Source organism: Schistocerca piceifrons, chromosome X (assembly GCF_021461385.2).
Source record: "Schistocerca piceifrons isolate TAMUIC-IGC-003096 chromosome X, iqSchPice1.1, whole genome shotgun sequence".
Taxonomy (NCBI): Eukaryota; Metazoa; Arthropoda; class Insecta; order Orthoptera; family Acrididae; genus Schistocerca; species Schistocerca piceifrons.
This window is the reverse complement of record NC_060149.1, coordinates 396,201,497-396,227,770: the sequence shown is the minus strand read 5'-3', so window position 1 is coordinate 396,227,770 and position 26,274 is coordinate 396,201,497. Positions and strand designations below refer to the sequence as shown.

The following is a 26,274-nucleotide window of genomic DNA, read 5'->3' as shown; positions in this document are numbered from 1 at the left end:
ACTGTTCTAATTAATCAATCTGGATGCGCTGTATAATAACAGGTTTACAAATAGACTGTTCAAGTAACAGAGTGTTGCATAATCGCCTTTACCGTCTCTCGCAGTGGCGTGCGTTTACTGTTTAAAATAATTATCAGATCAACGTTGTTATCACATAAATGCAGCAATTGCAATGGTACTCATATCGCTAGTGATCCAAATTACTCAAAAAGGTCGAAGCAATCCATCTCCGCCAACAGAACGGAGAAGATCAAGTGCTTTGATGAACCAAATTACCTCGTGCAGGAATGCTCACAAAATGAAAACATTCTGCTTCTTTTCGCCGCTGGACAACTTAATATTCTTCCGGAATATTCCCTCATTACTGAAACGATAAAAAGGGTTTCCAGAAAGTTCCTCCGGTGGAATACGGAAATTACGCGCGCCTAGAACAACATACACATCTACATCAGCAACCAGCCAGACTTATCTGCCCAAGTGTAACCTATTGCTACACTCTTCAAATTTGGTAATATTTTCACACTCACGTCCAGAAATAAGCTGAAACTATATGCTTTGTCAATGCAAATGGCTTCTAATTACTGGAATTGCCGAAACCAAATGCTTCGGCAAAGACATACGCCTTCTCGATTATGTATGTCATAGGGTAGACAAACAGGAAACAGGCTGAGGAAAATGTTCACAAGAGGGGGTCGCCATCCTTGATACAAACCAACTGGCCGCTATAAGACTTGACTTACCAGAAAATCTGAACACCCACCAAGCTGTTGTCCTAAAAATAGTATGAAAATATAGGAAACCGATCTTTTTCGCAACCGTATTTGTGGCTCCCATTGGGGATATACCAAGAGATCTCTTTATTACATCTCTACACGTGGCCCAGCAGTCATCACAGGAGACCTTAATGCCATATCCACTGTTCTTGGCGACAAAACCAACAACAAAAAAGGAGATCTTCTCATTGCAACTCTAAACGACAATCTGAGCCACTTAGAAAATAATTCACCTACTTTCATCAATCGCACTGGAACCTCCATAATTGACCACATTATTTGCACACCGCAAATGCTAGTAACAGCAGTAAAGTGGAAATAAGTGATAGCATTTCCAGCGACCACCTAACCATCATCACAAAAATAACGGCTATTACCCACGTCAAAAATGGCAACAACAGTGGGAAAACTTTCATCGACTCCAAAAACCTTACATATGGTAGAAAACCACAGAACAGAATTTTTAAGCAAAAAGCTCAACACGACAGCCATTAATACTACAGAAGACCTTAACAATTACAACCAGCTAATCACCCAAACGATACAATCTACTATCGCTAACAACGCACCAAAGAACACCATCATAAAAGATAATGACGGGCTTCCTATACATATTCTTAGCTTAATCAAAGAAAAAAGAAAATGATGTAGACAAAATAAACGACAACCTAATGAAACGTCTGAAAAGGAGTGGAACCGTCTTAACAATCAAGTTAGAGAGATTCCACAAGGACTTGACCCACCTAGCTGCACTCTCTTTTGGAATAAATTCAAGAGAATCATGGCCAAAACCGACTTTACAAGTCCATGACCACATCGCGGAGGACTAAGGATCGAAGGCTGAAATATTCCGCGATTTACTCAAAACAAAACAAAAATATTACACGATGATCCACAGGACATTAGATTTGACGACAACCACGAGGAAATTATTTCTATAGAACTTCATTCTCTTCTATACAAAAATACCACACCAACCCATCATCTACTATTGAAAGAAATAACAGAGTATGAGACAGACTCTGCCATTCTATGTGGTAAAAATACAACTGCTGGGAATGACAGCATTGGACGATCTCATCCCAAACTACTTCTAGCAAAGGGACCTGCTCAAACACAAAATCCTTTATTTAATGCAGCGTTAACTCAAAAAGAACTGCATCATCCCAATGGAAACATACTCGTATTAGAATGATTCTGAAACCTGGAAAACCCAAAAACAAATCCAACTCATGTAGATCACTCGCATTACTCCCAGTAATTGGCAAAACCCGCATTACTCCCAATAATTGGCAAAACCTATGGAGTGATAATCAACAACAGACTAGAACAGTTTGCAGAAGACAACAGCATTACACCACATGAACAAGCTGATTTCAGAAACACAGTACAGCTGATCTACTATTAAGACTAACTAGCAAAGTAGCAGAAGCCTGCAGCTTAACAGATGCGCCTGCTGCCCTGTTTCTGGACATAGAACGCGCTTTCTATGATGTATGACAAGCGGGACTTCCCTCACAAAATACTAAAATGCAATTGTCCACCTGAAATAGGAAAATTAGTAGCTAACCTCAATGGAAATAGAAAAATACCAGTTGAGGATCAAAAATCGCCCTACTTCATACTCAAAACGGGAGTCCCTGAGGGCGCCGTCATCTCCCCATTGTTATATACGAAATATAGAATGAAGGCGAGGATGACACCACTTATTGGAGTCGTGCACCCACCTGCAATGCGATTAGTGACCCAACCAACAGCTACATCAACAAACTTGAAACTTGGCTCAGTAAATGGAGAATCCGATCTAATCCAACCAAAAGTCAATTTAACATATTCAGACATATTACTAATAACCAACAAAAGGACCCTAAAAAACTCATCATTCGACTTTGAGGACAAGAAATTACTTCACAACTAAACGTGAAATATTTTGGAATTTATCTAGATGTACTCTTAAATTGGCAGAAAAATACGCCTGAAAACAAAAACAAGCTGAAAGCCGACTTAATTTAGTAAACTTTGAAATACCGAACACGTGGAGTGGAGCAACCAGTTGCCCTTCTTACACAAAATATTTGTACAACCCATTCACGAATATGGATCTCAAGCGTGGATTATGTCATCTAAGCAAACGAAAAAAATTCAGTCTGCTGACCGGAGGATGCTTGGGATAACTGAAGATCTACGCTGTGACTTCCCTACAAACTCCATTCACGAAACACTTAAAACCAAGAACGTGCTTAACAGAATGAAAGAACAAATCATCAGATTCGGGCTCTATAGATTACATGACAATGGACTTACAAAATGACTCTTGCAACACGATCATACAACGTTTAATTTTCCGAAATCCAAATATGCATTTCCTCCCTACATTATTCCTGAAGCAGTATCAAATTCACTCCAACAGAATCCTCTGGAAAACGAAGAAATCAATGAAACTGTCAACAGACCAAGAACATTTACAAGGATTTGTGATGATGTAGCACCCTGATATAGAAAGAACAACTTAGTTTTGATCAAAATTACTTCACTCATCTCCTATAGAAGAAGACAATATTTTCTACATCGACTAAATTTGCAAGTTTCTCATCTTCTACGAAATTAGACGGAAATTTTGTACATCAGCAAAATTACAAGATCACAATATAACATTATCAAGATTACTGAGGTAATATGAAGATTTATAAGCCGAACAACAGGTAACCAATCCCAGCTGGTGTTCTATCTACCAAGGGGTTTTCCCCCTCAGCCGTAAGGCAAATAACGGTATTTGGAATGAAGGCAACTTAATGAACAACATTTTCCTCCCAACTATCGATCTATATGAAATTAAAAATCCTACAAATACAAATAAGCACCCAATTTCCTAAATAAATGGTGTCAAAGCAACACAAGCTATAACTATTGGGAGGAAAGGGCTGTGCTCACCAACAGCGCACCATCTCCTTCAGAGGTGGAATGCAAGATTTTTTTTTTAAAAAAAAGCTGAATTCTAGAGCTTTAAATTTCCTCCAAAGATTTCCAATTGGGATTAACTTTGTCCCACTCCAAACTTGTTGGGATGATGTTGTATTGCGGTCTTCAGCCCCAAGACTGGTTTCATGCAGCTCTCCATGCTACACTATCCTGTGCAAGCCTCTTCATCTCCAAACAACTACTGCAACCTACATCTTTCTGTCTGCTTACTGTATTCATCTCTTGGTTTCCCTCTACGATTTTGACCTCCCACACTTCGCTCCAATACACAAATTTATTTTTTTTTCATCAGTTCTGTTCAGCACCTTCTCATTAGTTATGTAATCGACCCATCTAATCTTCAGCGTTCTTCTCTAGCACCACATTGCAAAAGCTTCTATCCTCTTCTTGTCTAAAGTGTTTATCGTTCACGTTTCACTTCTATACATGGTTACACTCCAGACAAATACCTCCAGAAAAGAGTTCCTAACTCTTGAATCTATATTCGATGTAAACTAATTTCTCTTCTTCAGAAACGCGTTCTTCCCATTGCCAGTCTACATTTTATATCGCCTCTACTTCGGCCATCATCAGTTATTTTGCTGTACAAATAGCAAAACTCATCTACTACTGAAAATGTCTCATTTTCTAGTCTAATTACCTCAGCATCGCCTGATTAATTGGGATATTTGGCTATAAATGACGAAGTCCTGCAACAGTCTGCGCTGCTCTCACAAGGTGGGAATGAAAGAAGTAAAAAAATAATTTAAGAAATAATAATACTGTTGCACATCTGGTATATTACGTACGTTAATGAATGAAGTCGATTTTGCTTTAAATGACATTTGCGAAAATATTCTCACAAACTACCAATGCGACTCAGCCATTTAGGTGACGGCAATTTCCGATCGGGAAATCACAGTAATCCAATGACTTTCCGCTATGTCTTTTGTAGCAGACTGATAATTTCTTTTTCACCCTTCAGTCACCCGTCAATTTTCCTGAATTTGAAGATAATGTATTCTGCCAGGTACTTCAACATACTGAGTGCAAAGCAACTTTATCGGGACATGCTGAAGGCCTTCCCGGATCCCGGAAGCGGCGTGCTAACGCGAGTGGCTATCCGGCCGAATTTTATGTTTTCGTTCGTCCTTTCATTCAAAGGCCCCCACAAAACAATGAGCTTTGTACCCAAATAGTGTTTTGCTTTTTATCTAGTTTTCAGTGCCACAGTTTATCCCAAAATCTTAACACAACACATGCATGTCATATTAATTCACACAGTTCCACCTGATGATGGAACGTCAAACCTCCGAAACTCGTTGTGGAAATAAATAGTGACTGTTAACATGAAATTTGTTGTTTTATTCGAGAAGCAGAAGCTATTTGAATTCTGGTTAGCGTTAATTTAATGGCCACTGAACATTAAGTAAATTCCTATCAGTGATGTATAAGATTTTCTCATTGTTCTGGTAGAGTAATTCATTAACGAAAAGTACGATGATTTCGATGCAGTTATGCGATCCAGTAACGCTGAAAGACTGGCAGCGTTGATTCCATCGGTCATTAAGTGTTTCCGGTGTTGCGTAAGATTTGGCATCTTAGTGATAAGTTGTTCCATGAAGACACAAAGCAACGTTGAAAACATGTAAGATGTGCACTATGTTCTTCTAATGGACTAGTATTAACTATTGAAATGTCGTAGTACTATGGTAATAGTGATCAAATTTCTGCAGTCATAATCAGAAAATACGAGCAATTCTCACCATTCTGTCATATTCGCAATACAAAATTATGTGCTGTCGGCGGACCTTAGGTGCTATTAAACGATGCAATGAGTGTTATCTTAATGAGATTCCTCGAATTTTACCTAACATTAGGCTAAGTAGACCATTATGGCCAAAATTTAAGTAATGGTTTTCATTATGTTTTCTAAACGTTTGTAAGTGTTCTGATAATCACTAAAATGTGGTTTTTCTTACCTTAGAAGGTGACATTTCTACTTTCAGCTTCTTTGGTTACGTATACATGTTATTCGGTTTCAGATGTCAAAAAGTACGCTCCTAAAAATAAAAAAAATGAAATGTATTAACACTTTTTTAGGTGTGTGCAGAATTTAATAGATATTACACTCTAGCCCATTCACGGAAACTGCTTGGCCCATTGAAGAAAATCAGTCCCCTTACTACGCTGATGACACACGTTTTCATTTTTCACATGTTTCATTAACAGTGAATATTGGAGGAGATTAGTGTTTAACGTCCCGTCGACAACGAGGTCATTAGAGACGGAGCGCAAGCTCGGGTGAGGGAAGGATGGGGAATGAAATCGGCCGTGCACTTTCAAAGGAACCATCCCGGCATTTGCCTGAAGCGATTTAGGGAAATCACGGAAAACCTAAATCAGGATGGCCGGAGACGGGATTAACAGTGAATATTTATGGCTTCTGTGTCTACTACAGTGAAGTGCAAAAGATGGTTTTCAGATTATACTGAAAATAAAATATTTATTACGGTATCGGAGGATTTTATTACACATTTCCTTCAGGTGGCCCATCGATAGCAACCTTCCCCCACATCACCTAAACGTAGCATTCCCCGGTTGTTGTATCGGCAGAAAAGGTCGCATTTCTTTGCCACCAGAGTCTTCGGGGATTATGCCCTTCGATTTTTTTTTGCCTGCGTGGATCATCTGAATGGTGGAGTCTAGAGAAAAAAAGTAAACAGAAGAGACGAAATGATCTTTCGAATTATGAACAGAGCTGCCCAAAAGAGAACGCCACTATGACTTCGGAAGATCAACACGTGTAGTTGTCAAGAGAAATCGAAAGTGCATGGAAGTTGGAGGAGGAATTTATAAAAATGAAGTTTGAACTAAGCCATTGGCCTTTGGTTAACACCTTCTGTGAGTATTTGTTTTGGGTTACATTCAAATAGTTGTGTCTCTGTAGCTAGTTATAATTGGAGACATGCTATATCTAATGTTTTATTCGAATTAGTGTGTGCTACCAACTACTAAACTATTTACTATTTCTCATGAAACACCTAGTATACACCGATGAGCCGAAACTTCATGACCACCTGCTTAATAGCTTCTTTGTCTGTCTTTGGAACGAAATACATCTCTGATTCTTCTTATCAGGGATCCGAGAGTTTGCTGGTAGGTTTGTGGATGTATGTGGCATTAGATGTCTACGCACAGGTCTTATAATTCGCGTAAATAATGGGCCCGCTGATTTGCGTACGCCGTGATGGCGCCCGATAGCGGCCCAGATGGGTTCCATAGGATTTACATCAGGCAAATTTGGTCGCCGAGACATCAACGTGAGTTCCTCAAACCACTGTAGCACTGTTCTGGCGCTGTGACGTGGGCAATTATATTGCTAAAAGATGACATCGCCGTCACAGAAGACATCACGAAAGAAGGGATGCAGGTTGTTTGCAGCCATCAACGTATCTTCGATTACTGCCACAAGTCCCATGTAAGCGCAGGAGAATGTTTCTCATAGCATAATACTGCTCACACCAGTCAGCGCCCGTGGCGTGCGGCATGTTCCGAGCCGCCGTTCAACTCGATGACGGCGTTAGTTGAGACGACTTTCGACTTAGTGTAGAAGAGCCGACACCTTTCCATTGATCGACGGTCGAATTCCGATGGTCCCGTGCACACTGCAACTGTAGTTGACGATGCAGTTGGGTCAATATGTGAACACGTAGGGGTGGTCTGCTGCGGAGCTCCATGTTCAACAACGTACGATAAACGGTGTGCTCCTAAACACTTGTGCGTGCACCTGCATTGTACTCTTACGCTAGAGATGCCACAGATCGCCATCTGTCGTACTTTACATAGCAGACAAGCCTCCGAACTCCTCGTTCTGTGAAGATTCGTGGACGTCTAAACATTTAGCACCTCATGGTAGTTTCAGTGTCCTTTTGCCTCTTTCCGTAGGTGTTCACGACAGTAGCACGTGAACATTCGACCAGTTTCGTCGTTTCTGAGATACTCGTTCACAGGCTCTGCGTAATAATAACCTGCCCTTTGTCTAAGTCGCTTACCTCAGTGGATTTCCCCGTCTGCAGCCCTATCTTCCCTAGGGTGATCCCCCATCCGTTTCTGCTCCGCTTACATACTTTTGTTACCGCGTCACGTGCCCGAAACGGTACCAGGCGACATGCGACGTAGCGCTCGGCAGTGGTCGTAATGGTTTAGCTTATCACAGGGATAACGCTGGATGCTCCATGAGGTTGTTCGCGGATGATGTTGTTGTATGTAGAGAAGTAGTAACACTAGACAGTTATAGCAAAATTCAAGAAGACCTGCAGATGATCGACGCATAGTGCAGGGTTTGGATGTAGACTCACAACATAAATAAATGTTTCTACAGATTGTCTGGACATACATAGGCCACGATTACGATATGACGTCATTAAGCTAATCGTAGGAAAGACAGACGCCAGATTAACATTTATTTGAAGAATTCTAAGGAGGCTGCTAACGGACAGTGTTGAATAACATTATGATATTTCCGTCAGAAATGAGACGTCCCTTCGAAGCATTTTTATAGCAGTGGGTCAAGTCGCCTTCAGCCCAGTCAAGTAAATCGTTTAAAAATCAGATACCACCGTCAGTGTTGCGCTAGGCAGCAATGGCTGGGCTAACAGACGGCCCGCGTGGTTCGTACGTTGAGGGAAGCAAGCGCTAGTCGTAATGGTCGTAACGTATGCAGTGGCCTCAGCCATCGTACGGCTAACGATATGAATATAATCATATATAAATACGTTATCAATTTAGAAACCCAAAATTCAGGGAAGGTCTCTATAATCATAAAAAGACGTCACAGTGATATGTAAATCTATTATAAACACAGCTTAGTGCTAATAAGTAGGTTATCCCATTTTGAAACCGATTACCCACGAGAGTTTACGATAATGCACGATGTTCAGTTCAAAGTTACAGCTGTATCAGTCTGAAGGCAATGGAGAGTGTAATGTTTCGGGATATTTGTAAACATCCCAACAAGCCATTACAAAGCCGTCGACAAGAGACGCTCGTGAATTAATTGAATAAGGATAAATGTAGTGGGAAAGGGAAACTGTGTGTTTTCCTTTCTTGTATACAGTGAATGTGGAGCAGTGGTGGAACAGGCGAGAAGAGGACCAGTAAAAATGCTATTGCAACTACTAGTCGTCCGGGAGTCATTTGTGCCATGGTGCAGTAAGTGCCTGAATCCGAGAGCCATGGCGTAAACGACGCACCAACAAGGGCCTATTGAAGACTTGAACAGCGGTAGTTGTTTATCGGTGTTTTTTTCTCAGGTTCTAAAATATACATGTACGGACGTTTTGAATGTACTAAAGAGAGTGGTATTACCGTAGGAATTGTTAGTCGTGTTGTAAAAAGTAGTAGTAAAAATGTTGGGTGAAATATATCCCTGTTTTTAGGAAGTGTGGCTATTTATTTAGTAGCGCAGTAGAGAGAACTTGCGGAAGCATTCTAGGAATCTTCACCGCAGCTGGATCGACAGAGAGGTAGCACGGAAGGATCCGGAAGACCAAAAAACTACTCTGAGAAGAGAGTATAAAAGTAGTACTACTTTCATCTGACGGTGTATTGGCGTCGACGAAATATTACCCTGTTATATCGGCCAAGGACGCAACTTCCCGCTAATACTGGTATAAGACCCACCACACATCTTACAAAATAAACAACAGCAGGAAAAGAAGGAAAAATACAGCCCATATGGCGACCCTGGTAAACGCGAACGGAGAATGCACCAGCAAGTAAGTGCAGAAAATTGATTTGAGTCAGAATTACGAGTCCAAAGTATAGGAGACAGACAGTTGCCCCTGGCAACTAGCGATCAACAACTGTGCTTCATAATGCACGTAACAAGAAATTAAAAATAATTAAGAGCTTCTTTTCAACAAATTGTCTAAGAAAGAACAGTAAACACATAATGAATGGAAAATATAATTTACTGTCGGAAATCTGAAACAGAAAGAAAGAAGAAGACAGTGACAGCAGAAAGTGCACCTACCAGGTGTACCGGTATGAAATGAGCGTTAAGATACAAATGTGTCGATAGGGAACATTTGTTGTGAACGAGCCTTAATTTTTTTTGTTTGGTTGGTATGACAGCTGTCGAAGATATTTAGAATACATCAAGTCATGGAACAAACAACATCATATGTTTTAATCGTGTTAACAATGTCGAATTTTGTACCAGAAAGTGATGATTTGCGGAAAGCAGTAATTTTTTTGTTTTCATTTGAAAAAAAGTGCTGCAGAGTCGCATCGAATGCTTGTCGAGGCATATGGTGATCATGCTGTATCAGAAGCAACACGCAAATGATGGTTTCAATGCTTCAGAAATAATGATTTTGATGTAAGAAATGACTAACGTGGAAGACCAAAAAAGTTCGAAGACGCCGAATTGCAAACAATTTTCGATGAAGATGATAACTTTGAGTCAGAAGCCAATGGCAGCACTGCTAAATGTTGCACAACAAACAATTTCTGACCGTTTGAAAGCTATGGGAAAGATCCAAAAGTGTGGAATATGGGTGCCACATGAATTGAATGATAGACAGATGGAAAACCGAAAACCCATTTGTCAAATTTTGCTTCAAAGACATGAAAGAAAATCAATTTTGCATCGAATTGTTACTGGCGATGAAAAATTGATTTATTTTAAGAATCCTAAACGGGAAAAATCATGGGTTAATCCAGGACAACCATCAACATCGACTGCAAAACCAGATCGATTCGGCAAGAAAACAATGCTGTGTTTGATGGGATCAGAAAGGTGTGGTGTATCATGAGCTTCTAATACCCAGTAAAACTGTGAATACTAATCGCTACAGACAACAAATGATCAATTTAAACTATGCATTGATCGAGAAAAGACCAGAATGGGCCAGAAGACATGGCAAAGTAATTTTTTTACACGACAATGCACCTGCACACAAAGTAAAACTGGTTCAAGATACAATCAAAATGCTTGGCTGGGAACTGCTACTCCACCCTCCGTATTCACCAGACTTGGCCCCTTACGACCACCATTTGTTTTCATCAACGGGACACACATTGGCTAAGGAACACTTCGATTCCTACGAAGAAGTCGAAAATTGGGTGTCTGATTGCTTTGCTTCAAAAGACGAACATTTCTATTGGCGTATGTCCATAAATTGCCAGGAAGGTGGTCAAAATGTATAGAAAGCACTGCTCAGTACTTTGAATAAAATGTTTTTACTTTTCAATTCAAGATTAGTGCTTCATTTTCACAAAAAAACGCTCATTTCATACCGGTACACCTGGTATATTACAAGCAATGAGTGCACGGAATTAGTTCAAAACTTTACAAAACTGTTTCAACTGGATAATGCATACGTAGGACGTCGATACGGCGGGAGTTACGAACGCAGAGCGGCGAGCAGTTAACGCTAGTACAGGGTGCTGTGTTGTCCAGACAGCGGCAGCGCGTAGCACGAGAGCAGACGTCGGCTTCAGCTTCAGCGCTGTCTTCAGCTGTTCCACAACCAGCAAGCAGTTCACAGTTCCGCAGAAGGGAGAGACGTGAACATTTAAAAAGTAGAAACAGTTGTGTGAGTATAGAGTTTGATATTAATCTTGTCGATTGGTAATGAATAGTATATGCCGATCACAAGAGAGATACAACGCAAAACGAGGAGCTAAAATCGACACTAAAAGGTATAATTAAAGAACAAGCAGAGAAGGATAAGGAAGGACGGAAAGCGGAACAAGTAGAATTAATTAAGTCCATTAAGGAACAAATTACTGAATCAATCGATGACATGCTCAGCCATAAAATGCAAGAGGTTAAAGCTAACTTAGAATCTAACTTTAATGCACAAATTAATCATCAGAACATTAAAATAACGGAAATAAATTCTAGAGTAAATGAATTACGAGAATCAGTCCCAGTAGAGGTACAACAAGTAGCTAAACAAGTGTTATCAGATGATTTACAAGAAAGTATACATAGAACAACAACCCGACAGTGGACGGGCTATGTAGATAATGTGAATTCCCGATTCCAAACGGTACGGGCTAGTATTTCAGACGCAAATTAGCGTATCACGTCTATGCAGAAAAATGCTGTAACAGGAACACTTGATGCTATAAAACATTTGGAGAAACGTTTACAGTTATTCGTAGAACAAGAAGTAAAAGACAAAACAGAAATAAATAGTGACAAAATACCTTCTGGGGAAGGTACAATTACCAGTAAACAAGAACTGGATAGAATATGGAAAGCAATAGGCGATAATAAAAAGAAATTAGAAAATAGTAAACCTGAAACTATGACAGAAGTAACTAGAGATGTAATACAGGATTTATGTTTGGGGAATCTGTTTAATTTAGCAAAGCATTTTTCAAACTATAAACCAGATTGTGATGTACACCCAATTCATTTTTTACGAGTGTTTGCCAGGTCTTTACCTAAAAAGTGGGATGACTTAAACAAAATAGATTTCGCATTAGTATATTTAATGGAGGACGCTGCGGAATGGGGAAATGCTCATGCCGAAGAATTTGTGTCTTGGACGTTCATAGAATGGCATTTGACAAAATCGAAGTACTTAGATGATCCAACAGATGAAATGCACTTAGTAAAAGTACTCATTAGACGTTTACCATACCACGATCGACAAGAAATATTGTATAGAGGGTGGAAAACCGTGAACGAGTTATTAACGGTTATTGAAGGTTTAGACACACTGAATACTGAAAGAAATGAAAATTATCCAGTGAATGACCGAAATACGGGGAACAGGAATAACAAATCCTTTCCTATTTCCTTACCGCGGACGAAGGAATCCAATTATTGTAGAGTAAGCAGTAATGAAACTGTTCACAGCAGGGATAACGGTCTAAATCACAATAACCCTAGAGGAGGGAGAAATCAGACCGATAATATAAACTAGCAGGTGTTTACTCCTCAACCAACAAATACATATGCAACGAAATAATGACGCAGAAGCAAATCAGCGTATTATTGAAGCAAGTTCCAACCGGTGTCCAGTCATAGTGACGGAAAACGAGAACAATCCTGGGCCAAGCGCCAGATTCCAGGATGTCGCAGAACAATACTCGGCCCATATACAAGTAAAATAACCGCTTATGGTAAAATATCACCTATTAACGATTGGTTATTAACGGAAGAGGAAAATTTAGAAAAGGTGCAACGCAAACCAATTGTTATCGGAAGAATAGGAAATAAAGGGGCGCAAATTTACATTAATTCAGGAAGCGAAATATTAATAATTTCGGAGGAATGGCTATTAAGTGGAAGAATAAAGGAATTTCCTAAGTTACCTGTTAGGGGAGCGCATAGTGTAGGTATTACAGGTACTAAGAGCAATGTAGCGAAATGGGAAACAAGGATTACTTTTGGAATAGATCAACTGATGTTTCAGCAAAACATGTTAATAATCCCTAAAATAAACACATAAATGTTACTAGGAGGAGATTGGTTAATGAAATATGCAGTGGTAATAGACTTTGGTGGTTCTTTTAAGTACAATCTCGATAATTATAATAAAGAGATCTTGTTTAAGACAGATGGCTGTCAAGTACTAAATGGGAGTAATAATTTACTGTTAATAGCGAATATGAGTTCAATTAAGAAGGGTGTAAGTAATCTACAACAAACTGCAAATAAAGCTGATTTGTATGCAAAGGTTTGCGAATCGGAACTGTTAACCCTTACTCAAACGCAAGAGCTATATGGAATATTATGCAGACATTCAGATGTATTTTCAGACAAACTAGGGAATAAAGGAGATTCTGTGGTAGTTTTAAGATTAAAAACAACGTACCTATCAACGTAAAACAGGAAGTACAGGAAGAAATAGATAAAATGTTAGATACTAATGTTATAGAAAGAAATACAAGCGTGTACAACAATACACTGTTAATTGTCAGAAAGGCAACAGGAAGTGTGCGCGTCGTACCGGACGCAAAAACCTTGACTCGTCATATTGAACTGGAGAGAGATCGTCCCATATGCACAGACGAACTTCCTGCTCGTTTTGCAAAAGCAAATTATTTTAGTTCCGTGGATCTCACGGATGGGTACTGGTAGGTGAAATTAGCTAAAGAATCTAGACCTTATACTGCATTCTTATATGATGGAAAGTCATACCAGTTTACAGTTTTACCATTTGGGTTAAACATATCAGTGTCAGTGTTTATAAGAGCTTTAGATGAAGCATTAGGGAGAAAGTTGTTACAAGAGCTATTGATTTATGTAGATGATATACATATTGTTTCAGAAACCTGGGAGGAACATTGTGATTTATTGCAAGAACACTAGAGAAATTTAATACCAAGGGAACAACTATTAAGCTCGCTAAATCACATTTTGGACGAGAGGAACTAAAATTCTTGGGAAATCTCGTAGGACTAAGAGGAATTAAGCCAGATCCAGAACGCATTTGGGCGATTAAAGACTGTCCACATCCACAGAATGTGAAACAGTTACGTTCCTTTTCACGATTAGTGAGATTTTATAGACAGTATATACAAGGAAAAGTCATGAATAATCCACATCTACTATCGCTATTAAATCAAAAGGCTAAATGGGCATGGGATGAAATTCAGAAAAGGCATTCCAGGAAGTAAACCACCCGAGTATTCGTGAACCATTTGACATCGCAACAGATGCACCAGAACATGGCATAGCAGCAGAAGTATTTCTACATCTACATCTACATCTACATCCATACTCCACAAACCACCTGACGGTGTGTGGCGGAGGGTACCTTGAGTACCTCTATCGGATCTCCCTTCTATTCCAGTCTCGTATTGTTCGCGGAAAGAAGGATTGTCGGTATGCTTCTGTGTGGGCTCTAATCTCTCTGATTTTATCCTCATGGTCTCTTCGCAAGATATACGTAGGAGGGAGCAATATACTGCTTGACTCTTCGGTGAAGGTATGTTCTCGAAACTTTAACAAAGTTTATATAATGCCGACAAACTAAAGAAATATAAACAAATAGTGCAATAAATAAACTTAAAAATGTGTTTGTGTGTGTGTATCTATTTATTCACGTCATAAATTAGGAGGGGAGAGTGGACAAGCAACCAAGTACTTAATGGTTCAAATGGCTCTGAGCACTATGCGACTTAACATCTGAGGTCATCAGTCGCCTAGAACTTAGAACTAATTAAACCCAGTTAACCTAAGGACACCACACACATCCATGCCCGAGGCAGGATTCGAACCTGCAACCGTAGCGCTCTCTCGGTTCCAGACTGTAGCGCCTAGAACCAAGTACTAAATAGTATTTGACGTGACTATAATAATAGGATAACAAATAGAAAGATAGGGTACAGATACAGAAAATGGATTAATAGAAGAGGACAGTAGAAACAGTAATGTTTTGAATCGGTAATCTAGCTGGAGCTTGGTTTTTAAGAGAATAGAGAGCAAAAGAAAGAATAGATTGCAATTAAGAATACTTAGACATGTAGTGTCGTCAACAGATGAGTTAAGATATGAGGAAGGTAGTAAGCGAAAGACTTAACACCTGAAATAGACTACAGACATGGAAATCAAAAGGGAACCTCAAAGTAATATGGGAGAAAGTAGATGGAAAAGTAATGGACGATATAAATATATCTGAAATGTGGAGTGTACTCTCTAATTAGGAATGATGAATAAAAGGGAGATAGGCGGACCTAAGAAAACCTGACCTATACTGTGCGGGCAGGGGCATCAAGAAAGGGACTGACCTGTACCATAGTAGATTAGGAATTAATATGAGGCACTACCACACTGAATGAAATAGAAATATTTTACTGTACTAAGACGCAGAAGAGGTCTTTGGTGGAAGTGAGGATAAGTTTTGTTAAAAGGATAATCTGTAGATTATTCTTAAAATTGGTTATAAATAACAAGAGGGTTTTCCCAACCGTTTATAGTAAAGAGGTGAAAGGATTTGAGTGCAGTGGTGGAGACAATTTACACCTCCACATTATTGCGCGCAAAGCCTTAGCAATGTAAGTCCGTACTCTTGGAAGGTGGGATATTAAAGAAGTCAATTCTCTAAAAAGAGAAGACTTAGATGTCAATATAAGGGAAACTCAGAAAGTTTATAATCAGTATAATAACGAAAGATGAGCTAGCTATGTAAAGAAGGTTAATATTGCTTTACCTATTTAAAGACGAATAATATTATGATGTCTAAGTGGATCAGAATAAAAGTCTCACAAGTATCCAGTAGATAGATCGTAAAATTGTCTTAAACCAAAAACGAAAATTTATTATGAGGTCAAGAGGATCACAAATTACAAGGCATTTAAGAACAACATTAATGGCAAGTAAGATATTTGTATTACTATGCATTAGTTGAGGAGCAATTGGATGAAAATCAGTGTGGGTTTAGGCCTCTTAGAGGTTGTCAGGACCAGATCTTTAGCTTACGACAAATAATGGAGAAGTGTTATGAGTGGAACAGGGAATTGTATCTATGCTTTATAGATCTAGAAAAGGCATATGACCGGGCTCCTAGGAGGAAGTTATTGTCTGTTCTACGAGATTATGGAATAGGAGGCAAACTTTTGCAAGCAATTAAAGGTCTTTACATGGATAGTCAGGCAGCAGTTAGAGTTGACGGTAAATTGAGTTCATGGTTCAGAGTAGTTTCAGGGGTAAGACAAGGCTGCAACCTGTCTCCACTGTTGTTCATATCATTTATGGATCATATGTTGAAAACAGTAGACTGACTGGGTGAGGTTAAGATATGTGAACACAAAATAAGCAGTCTTGCATATGCGGATGACTTAGTTGTGATGGCAGATTCGATTGAAAGTTTGCAGAGTAATATTTCAGAGCTAGATCAGAAATGTAAGGACTATGGTATGAAGATTAGCATCTCCAAAACGAAAGTAATGTCAGTGGGAAAGAAATATAAACGGATTGAGTGCCAAATAGGAGGAACAAAGTTAGAACAGGTGGACAGTTTCAAGTACTTAGGATGCATATCCTCACAGGATGGCAACATAGTGAAAGAACTGGAAGCGAGGTGTAGCAAGGCTAATGCAGTGAGCGCTCAGCTACGATCTACTCTCTTCTGCAAGAAGGAAGTCAGTACCAAGACTAAGTTATCTGTGCACCGTTCAATCTTTCGACCAACTTTGTTGTATGGGAGCGAAAGCTGGGTGGATTCAGGTTACCTTATCAATAAGGTTGAGGTTACGGATATGAAAGTAGCTAGGATGATTGCAGGTACTAGTAGATGGGAACAATGGCAGGAGGGTGTCCACAATGAGGAAATCAAAGAAAAACTGGGAATGAACTCTATAGATGTAGCAGTCAGGGCGAACAGGCTTAGATGGTGGGGTCATGTTACACGCATAGGAGAAGCAAGGTTACCCAAGAGACTCATGGGTTCAGCAGTAGAGGGTAGGAGGAGTCGGGGCAGACCAAGGAGAAGGTACCTGGATTCGGTTAAGAATGATTTTGAGGTAATAGGTTTAACATCAGAAGAGGCACGAATGTTAGCACTGAATAGGGGATCATGGAGGAATTTTATAAGGGGGGCTATGCTCCAGACTGAACGCTGAAAGGCATAATCAGTCTTAAATGATGATGATGATGATGATGCACATTCCTCAGACACTTCGGGTGACCTAGAAAAGATAGCCATAGTATGAAAGAAAGTAACAAGATATGAGAAATAATATTACAAGTATGAAGAAAAGGAATGAATTCTGCCAAACAGGAACAAAGTAGTTAAGTAATTAAGTGAACAGAGTCACGAGTGATAACGATTATAGAAAGTTACGTTGGAGAGATTGTGTAAAGACAGCATTACGACGTAAGGGTAGGATAATATTTATAGAATTGTTAGTAAAAATGTGTATGTAATTAGAGACTTAAGCACGAGATCTCTTGTCTGAGTAGAAGGATATGTAGTGTTTCGGGATATTTGTAAACATCCCAACACGTCATTGCAAAGCCGTCGACAAGAGATCCTTGTGAATAAATTGAATAAGGATAAATGTAGTGGGAAAGGGAAACTGTGTGTGGAGCAGTGGTGGAGCGGGCGAGAAGAGGACCAGTAAAAATGCTATTACAACCACTGGTCGTCAGGGAGTCATTTGTGCCATGTTGCAGCAAGTGCCTGAATCCGAGAGCTATGGAGTAAGAGACGCACCAACAAGGGCGTATTGAACAATTGAACAGCCGTAGTTGTTTATCGGTGTTCTTTTTTTCTCTCGGCTCCTACAATATACATATACGGACGTTCTGAATGTAGTATTACCGTAGCAATTGTTAGTCGTGTTGTAAAAAGTAATAGTAAAAATGTTTGGCGAAATATACCACTGTTTGTGAGAAGTGTGGCTATTTATTTAGTAGCGCAGTAGAGAGAACTTGCGGAAGTATTCCAGGAATCTTCACCGCAGATGGATCGACAGGGAGGTGGCACGGAAGGATCCGGACCACCAAAAAACTACTCTGAGAAGAGAGGATAAAGGTAGTACTACTTTCATCTGGCGGTGTATTGGGGTCGACAAAATATTGCCCTGTTATATCGGCCAGGGACGCAACTTCCCGCTAGTATTGGTTTAAGACCCACCATAAATCTTACAAAATAAGCAACAGCAGGAAAGGAAGGAAAAATACAGTCCAAGAGGTGGCCTCCAGAGGTATCGGACAGGGGCCAAAACATCTAATGAACATATATTTCGGCTTTAGACAATTCTGTCTCAAATATAATATAAACGAAGAATATTGTACATCTTTTAGTGGTGTAATGATGCCGATTTCATCTGTATTGACAGTTCGTCAACATTCAATTACTTTCAGCACTGAACGCAAGGCAGAATGAAAGTGTAAAGTTACCAGTTCGTTTGTACTTTCATTTTCAGCTCACAATATTTTTACTTTTGTTAAATCGTGAGTTTATCTTTGCAATGCTTTGCGTGCGTATACTATGGTTAGCTTCGCTTAGTCGAAACGAGCTCTTTGAGCTATCTCTTTGTATACCCACTGATGCATTTCGCATCTTGGGAGGCCTGTTTAGACCATCGGACAATCAGAAAGGCTCGCGAGTGTGGAATCACGAGGCGATATTGTTTAGAGTGAGTTTTCGCCACTTATTTCCTGTTTTTCTGTTTGGGACGCAGTCTGGTCTATTCTTATTCTTGTTTCGTCTGGCGTGTCGATGCGAGAAGATTCGGAGTTAATACAATGACGAAGATACAGTTACTTGCCGTGGTGACTGTCAGGCGAATGTATAGGTTACTTCAGACGTGTATTCTAAAAATTCGCAGTTTTCTTGAGATCGCTCCTTCCACGCAATGAAACGAAGGCTCAGAGTTCTCTCATTTTTTGTGAAATAGAAGCTGATTCTAGGATAAAGTAGTATCATTTTAACTGGATAGGTCTTGTTGTACATTCAAACTTATAATCTTTCTCTGTGTTATAAATGATTCTTTGTCTTGCTAGAAGCCGTGTATTGAGAACATGTAATTTCGTTACTCTTTTCGAAAAACTTACTTTATGTTAGATACAAAGGTAATTTTTTCTGAATTACTCGTATTTAATTCAAACTAAGTCGTAACATAGTTACCTGCTGCCGTGCAGATATGGCACGAACAGTTAACTGAATTAAGGAAATACTACCATTACAAACCATTAGCAATATATACATCGCTCTTTGTGTGGATTATGGTGACAGATGGAGAGAGGTAAGTCGTTGGCTGCTGTTCAGGAAGACTAATGATTTCTGAATATGGTTCATGGTTTTCTGATATATTGGTGAGATGTGCGATGGAACAGAAGGTAGCGAGGGGCTCCCTGTTTGCAATAGTGTATGGAGATTATGTTCTTTTAAGTCATATCCTGATTTATATGGTGTAATGAAGTTGCTGTGCTAGTGTCAGTCCTAGTCGTGGGAAAGGGAAATTTTACCAAAATTCAATAAGACGCGGTTGGGCGATGAAATCTGGAGCCCCCTGGCAGAGTGTGGTAACAGACGACATACAGCAGGCCAGGCAAGGTAAACATGGCAGTCGCGGGCGCGGAGCTGCGACGGCGCTATTGCAAGCACAATTTGTTTTGAGTGGAGCAACAACGAGGCAGGAAAAGGCAGCGTTGCTTTAAGTTATTGCGATGTATGAAGCGGGGCACTAGGGCAGAGCCAGGATTGGCGATTTGTAAATGGCTGACGTGTGGGAATTGATCAACTATGGTTCAAATGGCTCTGAGCACTATGGGACTTAACTTCTGAGGTCATCAGTCCCCTAGAACTTAGAACTACTTAAACCTAACTAACCTAAGAACATCACACACACCCATTTCCGAGGCAGGATTCGAACCTGCGACCGTAGCGGTCGCGCGCTTCCAGTCTGTAGCGCCTAGAACCACACCGATCGGCCAACCCGGCCGGCTATAGAGGCCTGTCTCGGCCTGCGGTTCTAGGCGCTTCAGTCTGGAACCGCGTGACCGCTACGGTCGCAGGTTAGAATCCAGCCTCGGGTATGGATGTGTGTGAAGTCCTTAGGTTAGTTAGGTTTAAGTAGTTCTCAGTTCTAGGGGACTGATGACCACAGATGTTAAGTCCCATAGTGCTCAGGGCCATAAACTTCTACTTTGTTCCTATGTAATTGTTCAGGCTATATTCTGCCTCCTGGGACACAACACCGGGGCACGACGGAACAGCAGCCTGGAACTTGGAGATTGCGCGGTCTGCCTGAAGGAGGGCAGTGACAGCGGTCTGTAGTGGGTCCAGGAGGGGCTCGGTTCCACTCCAGTCTACGGGGCACGTTCGCTTCCCCCCTGGCGTACCGGGGTCTGGGCGAGGCGTACGTTGTGGGAGGCGCAGCAGCGCTGAGACAGAGCCAGAGACCGTGGCGGGTGTTGGCAAGCACCACTAGCAGCAAGTTGATGAACAACGTCCAGGAGGGCGCGGGTTCGAGTCCGATCCTGTCCTGGGAGCAGCAGTGGCCCGAGGGCCATGGGTGACCTGTACATCCACCTTCGTCCCATGGTCAGACAGGGCAGGCCAAACGGGGTGGAGGGCGGCGAGGAGCAGAGAATGTAGCTGTCTCTGGAGTCGTGGGCAGCAGCGCGGCGCAAGTCGCAACGCATCGCTGGGTGGTCACCTGGAGAGTGGCGGCCGACTTCCATCGGAGGACGGCCTTGATGACGACAGCAGTGACGTCGGCATGCCAGGAGTCTGCTGAGCCGGCTGGACTCGCGGAACATCGGTGGGCGGCATGCTGACACTACCCCTCACCATCGAGTACGGTAAATTAGCTGAATAAAGCAATGTTACCGAATACCACTGTATCACTCTGCACTGCCCTCGACACTATTGAACTTGCTCGACCTTCTGACGAAATACAGTGCAATCCGCAGCAAAGTGTTTATAGCTGGAGGGTCCTGAAAAGAACCGTTTGGATCCATGTCTTGTAAAAAATTCATGTCGGCCAGGATTTCAGATTATCGGGCTGCCTCTGCTTCTCAGCTTTAGATAACTGCCTCAATGTGACTGCTCATTAGCACCAACTTGGGGACTCACGTGACTTAAGAAATGTAACAGACGTGAACAGTCTTATCATTAACAATATTTATTGAAGGAGGATACCAAATGAAGCAGAAAACATCAGTGGCTTTCGTTGTTATAAGTGGACCATACAATACAGTTTGGGGTCGTAGATGGCTCCCCCACGGATTCGCCGGCATATGCGTTCAACACATATATTAAACACACCTTCTCCTCTCCCTTTCTGTGTCCATCTCTCCCTCCTGTTGTCTGTCTAGTTTACCCTCTCACCTCTGTCTGTGAATCTCTTCCTCCCCATTCTCTCTGTCTCTTCTCCTCCTCCACTCCTCTCTTCCAGCCCCTCTCTCTGACCATACTTTATCCCTCCTCCTTCTGACCATATCTTCCTCCTCCTCTGTCTCTTCATCTTCACCTCCACCTCTTCATTTTCCACTTGCCAACTACCCCTCTACACTTTGCACATGCCTCACACATCTCCACTTTCTCACGACTCTCTGTCCATTTGCTCCTCCCCCTTGTTGTGCCCACCTCCTCTTTTCATCCATCTCAGCCTGTCCCCAGCTGTACTCATCGCTAAGTGTAGCCCCTGAAAAACAGTTCAGTAAAACAGGCCAGTACTACTCCCAAAACACACGTGCCGTGCAGGGCAGGCTAAACACCAGGTGTTTAAAAATGATTTGTTTGCCCTTGACATACAGGACACCATGCAAATCAGGGTGATAAAGTGGGCTTACACTACTACAACACACTTGTCATGCAGGGCAGCCAACATGTTGGGGACTGGGAAACTCTTTCTTCCCCATGACATTTAGGCTGCCCTCTAAATCAGGTTGATTTGGCAGGCCAATATTGTTCCTAAACAACATGCCTCTTGTGCAGGGCAGTCTATAGGCCAGCGACTGGAAAAATGCGTTTTGTCCATATCTCCACTCCTATTGGAGCTAGGAGGTAATAAACCCCACAGTACTGATTCTCGTAAGGCCTGTTGTTTCTGTGCTAAATTTGGTTTAAATCTATCAAGGGGTTTGGGAGGAGATCCCAGTACACACACACACACACACACACACACACACACACACACACACACACACACAGAATCTCTCTCCCTCTCTCTCTGCTTTATATACATAACAGATTACAACTTATTCTGTGCAGACAGACAACTAAACTAATCGATGACATGTTAGCTGGCGGGACAATTACTGTAGCTTCATGAAAAGACACTAGCTGTCCAAAAGTACTGAATAAGGGCTTACCGCAGGGATCCATCCTCACTGTTCCCTAGTTTAATTTTTATGTATTTGATATTGCTCCAAACCAGTCCAGATAGCTGGGCTATGTGGATGATTGGGCAATAGCTACCCAACACAGAACATTTAAAACAACTAAAGGAAACCTGACTTCTGATCTAGATATCTTAAGCCAATATTTTTGCAAATGGGGATTATAACCTGACTCAAATACAACAGAAGTAGCATATTTTCATTTGTCCAGCAAATTTTGAGGAAGGCGAACTTCGTCCTAACATCCTTCAAAATACCTTGGAATTACGTAATCAGCTCACTTTCTTTTAAGGAGCACTTGGAATGAACATCTGCTTAGCTCAAAAGCAGCAATAACATTCTCCATAAACTCTGTGTCACTTCTTGGGGCTCGTCAGCAGACCCACTTCGAGTATCAGCAACCGGACTGCTCTACTCACCGGCAGTGTACTGTTTGTCTGTCTGGCTTATTAGTGCATCTGTGAAAAAGATAGATGTACAACTTAAAGAAGTCATGTGCTTTGTTAGTAGGTCAGTACCATCTGCTCCCATATACTAGTTCCCTAACTTGATCACGCTCCAACTGCTGACATCAGATGGCAGAGTGCACTACTACGAGAATACCAGAAGATCGTTGATAACCTCGACCTTCCAGTATTGAAAGTAGGGAAACGCTGTAGGCAACAAAATCTCCTCTCCAGTGCCTGAAACTGTCCTGCGTCCACGAGAAATCCCCTGGACTTGACCAGCCTCAGGCAATTTTGATTTCCCTGAACCACATCCGAATGGCCACTGGACGATGTGCAGACCCTCTCAACATGTGGGGCAAATCTTCATCAACATGTTGTGATTGTGGTGCAGAACGACAGACAGTTTCTCTTGTTGTACCAACATGTCACACAAAAGCGTCCTTTTGAAGATTTCCTTAGAGTAACGAGTGATGTTATAAACTACATAAAAGACATTGATACTAGCCTATAGCTGTTGTCATTTGTGTTACATTATGCTGGAGAGATGTGTTGAAGTGTTGATACGTATTAATTTAGTAATCTTTGTATAGGTATAGCTATGCTTACGATTTAAAAACTCATAATATGAGCCATATGAGAAATAATAATAATAATAATAATAGTAATAAGTGTTTGAATAAACATTGTTTTCAAATCTAAATTCAATGATTACAGATGCGAGGGATAATCCCCAAGCACAGCTTTGCCTATGAGCTGCAAGCATAGGTAGTATATAGCTTTTGGACAGGGTTTTGATGAATAGTTACCAATTAATTGATGCTTGAATATCTGTCTATGCAAAATTCCTTTCTGTTTGCCATACGATAAGTAAGTTCGTGTTTCTGTGATTATTTCGTTAAATATTTATGGTTGGATCGCGTTTCCAGTTTTACCTCTGGGGCACAAATATTCATATAGTACATCATAGCTTAGTAGTTCAGGGCTTTATTTAACTGCTTTTGATAGTAGTTCATTTTTTTACACTTACAAAGTGCGACATAAAAGCAAGTGTTCTGTACTAAGTATGGTAGAATACCCACTTATGCAACCAAAGTCTTCTCCTACACAGACTGAAAGTCGCAACAGGTCACGGAACCACGAGACAGAAGCCACATGGTAGGTGACAAGGAGAAAGTATTGACAGACATGCGCAACTACGTAATTTTCCGTTTTGTTTCGTATGTCTGTCTGTGGAGAATAAGTAAATCGGCGATACTGGAGGACACTGCGTTAAGAAATGATAGAAGCAGCACATAATGTTTCTAGATAGTACGTGGCTAGACATGCTAGGAAGAAGAGACAAGTGGCAGGCAGACAGAGCTGTTCCGTCTGCTCAGAGACAGACGGGCTGGCCGGGCAAGCCAGTCACGCCCAGCCCGGTGACGCGGAACGTGCAGCCCGACAGCGGCCAGCGGCGCAGCTGCTCGTCGGTCAGCTCGTCCCGCGCTGACGTCACAAACAGCTCGTCCAGCTTCTCTCCGCCGAACGCCACCGAAGTTATCTTCGGAGCTGGCATCTCGACCCTCTTCAGCAGCTTCCCAGTCGACGGGTTCACTTGAATAACCTGAAACAGCGTAGAACCACCCGTGTCTCAATAACATTAGTCAACACTGAAAATGTAGTCTGCTGTACAGTTAATTAGCACCCACGTTGTGCGTCATTTATGTTTCTTGGAAATTTATTAGTGCCGTTTGCGGGGCACCAATACTACATCTACATCTACCTCAATACTCTACAAGCCAGCTTAAGGTATCTGGTTCAAATGGTTCAAATGACTCTGAGCACTATGGGACTTAACATCTGTGGTCATCAGTCCCCTAGAACTTAGAACTACTTAAACCTAACTAACCTAAGGACATCACACACATCCATGCCCGAGGTAGGATTCGAACCTACGACCGTAGCGGTCACGCGGTTCCAGACTGAAGCGCCGAAAACCGCACGGTCACACCGGCCGGCCAAGGTATCTGGAGTCGTACCACTATCTACTTCCACCTTCTCTGTTGCATCTGCGAACGGTGCATGGGAAGAATGATTGTCGATAAACTTTAATCTTAGTTCCGTTTTCTCGATTCTGTGATCATTTCGTGACATACAGGGTGAATTTCCTACAACTTGCACCGCAGATATTGCGGAAATGCAAAATGCTATTGATGTGCGGTTTTCATGAAATGGAATGGTAGTCCGTATTGTTAGCCAATAAACAGGTTATAATAACACTTAGAAAGCCTAGGTGGTAGGTTCCTGTGGGACCAAACTACAGAGGCCATCGGTCCCTAGGCTTACACACTACTTAATCTAAATAAAATTAATTTACGCTAAGGACAATACACACACCCATGCCCGAGGATGGACTCGACCCTCCGACAGGGGGAGCCGCGCGAACTGTGGCAAGGCGCCCCGGACCGCACAGCTACCCCACGCGGCTAGAAAGTGTATTTTTTGTGCAAACTTACACTTATTAAATATAACAACGCCTGCTGACACCAACAAACTAAAAGTAACATAAATTAGAATGTCAGTGGTGTTTGTTGCGGGATTTTAGTGCGAATCGTTCACGAGATACTGTATTTTGAAAAGTTTCCACACCAACACGGTTTCCACACTGACACTTATTTGAGCCATTCAAACTGCGTCGTTGCTGGGTACTATGTTGTAATGTTTGGTTACAGTGTGCTTGTGTGTTCCTTGAGTGCATTGCGACTTGCTAGTCAGTTAGTGTGTGGCAACAGTCAGAGCAGTACATCGTGAGTGGATGCAGCCTCCTAACAGACCATTTTCCACTGATGCTCGAAGACGTTCCTCTGCAGACTAGGAGGAACCTGTGATACCAACAGCCCATAATGCACAAAGTACTATATCATGTCTTCACGAATTGTTTCCAAATCGTTGGGTTGGCCGCAGAGAACCTGTGCTTTGGCCGGCCCGTTCTCATGATTTGATGCCTGCAGGCTTTTCTCTGTGAGTAAAGCTGAAAGACGCTGTCTGCAAGGACATATAAACTATATACCGCTCGTACATCTCCACTGAAATGGTAGCACGTGTGCAGCAGTCGTTCCATACCAACTGGAAGCGAGTATTCCCGCTATCAGTAGTCATTTTGAACACAACCTGTGATGGTCAATTGTCTCGTTACTAGTCACAATCCACGTAACTACTGTATGCACTTGTGTTGTTCTTTAGTGTGTGCTACCACAGGTATTGTACAAGTGCTGGTGTGGGAACTTTC

At 41.4% G+C, this 26,274-nt stretch overlaps 1 protein-coding gene across 1 annotated transcript in view; it reads right to left on the bottom strand.

The window, feature by feature from the left end:
- Positions 1-23,974: 23,974 nt before the first annotated feature.
- The window catches only part of LOC124721584 (regucalcin-like), a 58,120-nt gene continuing 55,820 nt past the window's right edge, over positions 23,975-26,274 (bottom strand). The window contains exon 6 of the mRNA XM_047246630.1: positions 23,975-24,609. Within this exon, the coding sequence (XP_047102586.1) occupies positions 24,379-24,609 (231 nt within the window). The 3' untranslated portion in view covers positions 23,975-24,378. The remainder of the gene's footprint in view (positions 24,610-26,274) is intronic.